The sequence below is a fragment of the Eimeria maxima genome, genomic scaffold, assembly GCF_000499605.1.
Source record: "Eimeria maxima Weybridge genomic scaffold, Emw_scaff725, whole genome shotgun sequence".
NCBI lineage: Eukaryota > Apicomplexa > Conoidasida > Eucoccidiorida > Eimeriidae > Eimeria > Eimeria maxima.
Genome location: NW_013563956.1, coordinates 9,170 through 11,669, shown reverse-complemented (window position 1 = coordinate 11,669; position 2,500 = coordinate 9,170). Strand labels below are relative to the sequence as shown.

At 51.1% G+C, this 2,500-nt stretch overlaps 1 protein-coding gene across 1 annotated transcript in view; it reads right to left on the bottom strand.

Annotated features, from left to right (window-relative positions):
• Positions 1-2,500, bottom strand: part of EMWEY_00041880 (zinc finger (C3HC4 RING finger) protein, putative) — a gene marked incomplete at both ends in the record, with an annotated part of 5,222 nt that overhangs the window by 2,192 nt on the left and 530 nt on the right. The window contains 7 exons of the mRNA XM_013478850.1: positions 383-448; positions 567-625; positions 899-959; positions 1,237-1,484; positions 1,696-1,737; positions 1,858-1,904; positions 2,130-2,245. Of these exons, the coding sequence (XP_013334304.1) occupies positions 383-448; positions 567-625; positions 899-959; positions 1,237-1,484; positions 1,696-1,737; positions 1,858-1,904; positions 2,130-2,245 (639 nt within the window). The remainder of the gene's footprint in view (positions 1-382; positions 449-566; positions 626-898; positions 960-1,236; positions 1,485-1,695; positions 1,738-1,857; positions 1,905-2,129; positions 2,246-2,500) is intronic.

Sequence of the window (2,500 nt, the reverse complement as noted above, 5' to 3'; positions counted from 1 at the left end):
GCGGCAGCAGCAGGTGACCAGTAGCACCAAGGGGCACGATGCTAATTAGGGTTTAGGGTTTAGGGTTTGGTGTATAACTGCAGCAGAGGGGATAATCACCTGCAGCTGGCCTGTAGAGACTCTAGTGTCTTCTGCAGCCTGCAGCACAAAGCAGCAGCAGCAGCAGCAGCAGCAGCAGCAGCGGCGGCAGCAGCAGCAGCAGAACTCCTGAGTTAACCGCTACAGGAATCTAAGACCCTGGGGGCCCCTTGGGTCTATTGTAGAGGGAGGGGCCCCAATAATAATCGTAAACCCTAGGGACATGAAAAAAACTATTTAGGGTTTAGGGTTTACGACTAAGGGTTTAGGGTTTAGGGTTTAGGGTTTAGGGTTTAGGGTTTACTCGTGCATGCGTTTTTTTGCTGCCCATTCTTGTTTAAGTTTTTCTTTCTTTAGTCTTTCTTTGTCTCTGCAGCAACGCACAGCATATATTAGGAGGATAAATGAGCAGCAGCAGCAGCAGCAGACAGCAGCAGCAGCAACCAGCAGCAGCAAACAGCAGCAGAGGCAGCAGCAGATGCACGTACCGCTGTAGTACTGTCATGGCCCTGTGAAGAGTCAGCACGGCCTCCTCCAGTCTCCCCGACTGAGCAGCAGCAGCAGCAGCAGCAACAGCAGCAGCAGCAGCAAATGTATTAATTAAAAATGGACAGCAAGGCAGCAGCAGATGCTAACAGGAAGCAGTAGCAGCAACAGCAGCAGATAGCAACGCTGACAGTAAGGCAAATGCTGCAAATGCAGCAGCAACGGCAGCACCAAGAACAGCAACAGCAGCAGCAGCAACAGCAGCAACAGCAGCAACAGCAGCAGCAGCAGCAACAGCAACAGCAGCAGCAGCAGCAGCAGCAGTGATGCGGACAGATTTAAATTCATTGAGAAGCAAATTTGCACGTTCCTCCGGGGGATCGTCTCCAATGAGCCTGCAGCAGCAGCAGCAGCAGCAGCAGCAGCAGCAGCAATAGCAGCAATAACAGCAGCAGCAGCAGCAGCAAAGGATACAACAGCTGCTGCTGCAGCAGCAAGGAAGGGGTAAGCTAAGGAGTTGTCTAAGTAGCGAAACGTACACAGGGAAGCAAAAGAAGCAGCAGCAGCAGCAGCAGCAACAGCAGCAGCAGCACCAACAACCGCAGCAGCAGCAGCAGCAACAACACCAACACCAACAGCAACAGCAGCAGCAGCAGCAGGAGGAGGACGTACCCTTGTAATGTTTTTTCTAATGTATTTTGCTGCTGCCTAGACAGCTCAAGTTGTGCATGCGCTTTTCTTGTTCTTGCTTGTGCAACAACTAGCTGCCTCATGGTTTGCTGCAGCTCTTTTTCTGCTGCTGCTGCTGCTGCTGCTGCTGCTGCCTTCTCTTTTGCTGCTATTCCTCCCCAATGCTTCTCTACTGATGCTAACTCCTCTGCATGCGCCTGCGCAGCTGCTTCCAACTCCTCAAGTCGTGTCTGCAGCAGCAGCAGCAGCAGCAGCAGCAGCAGCAACAGCAGCAGCAGCAGCAGTAGCAGGTGATGCGCTTAGACACACACACTAGTATGCATGCAAACAATCCATTATTAACAGCAGCAACAGCAGCAACAGCAACAACAGCAGCAGCAACAGCAGCAACAGCAACAGCAGCAGCAACTGCAGCAGCTGCAGCAAATGCAGCAGTCTTACTTGCAGTGAATTTTTTTCTCTGCGTAAGGCCATAAGTTCTCCCTATACACCGCAACACATACACCTTAAACCCTAAACCCTAAACCCTAAACCCTAAACCCTAATACTGAATATAATTATATATAGCGAGGGTTTAGGGTTTGTAGGGTTTAGCTGCCGCACCCTCAGCCTATCCACGAGGGGAGATGGCTCATCTGGGTGTTGGGGTTCTGCACATAACACAAACCCTAAACCCTAAACCCTAAACCCTAAACCCTTGCCCCACAAAATAAATCCTAAACCCCAAACCCTAAACTATGAACCCTCATCTCCTTTCCCTGGTCGTAGATCCCAACCCCTAACCCCTAAACCCTAAACCCTCCAACTCTAAAACCCTAAAACCCTAAACCCTAAACCCTAAACCCTAAACCCTAATTTAGGGTTTACGGTGTTACCTGCTTCTGCAGTACTCCATAAGAATCTTAATTTAAGTCGTGAGCCACAAGGACTTCGACAGATTGGACAACCAGCTTTGCTCCCTTGCCCGCTGCTAGATATCCAACGCTCTACGCTGTATATATATATAGACCAGCAGCACCAGCAGCAGCAGCAGCAGCAGCAGCAGCAGCAACAGCAGCAACAGCAACAGCAGCAGCAGGAGGAGGAAGGCATGAGATAGTCATTCCTCTAATCAAGATATGATCAAGGAATAACGCATGCAGCAGCAGCAACAGTCCAACGAAGAGCAACGGCAGCAGCAGCAAGCAGCAAATGCCTGTTTCTATGGGGGGTTCCTTAACCCTGGGGGCCCCCCCCCCCCCCCCCG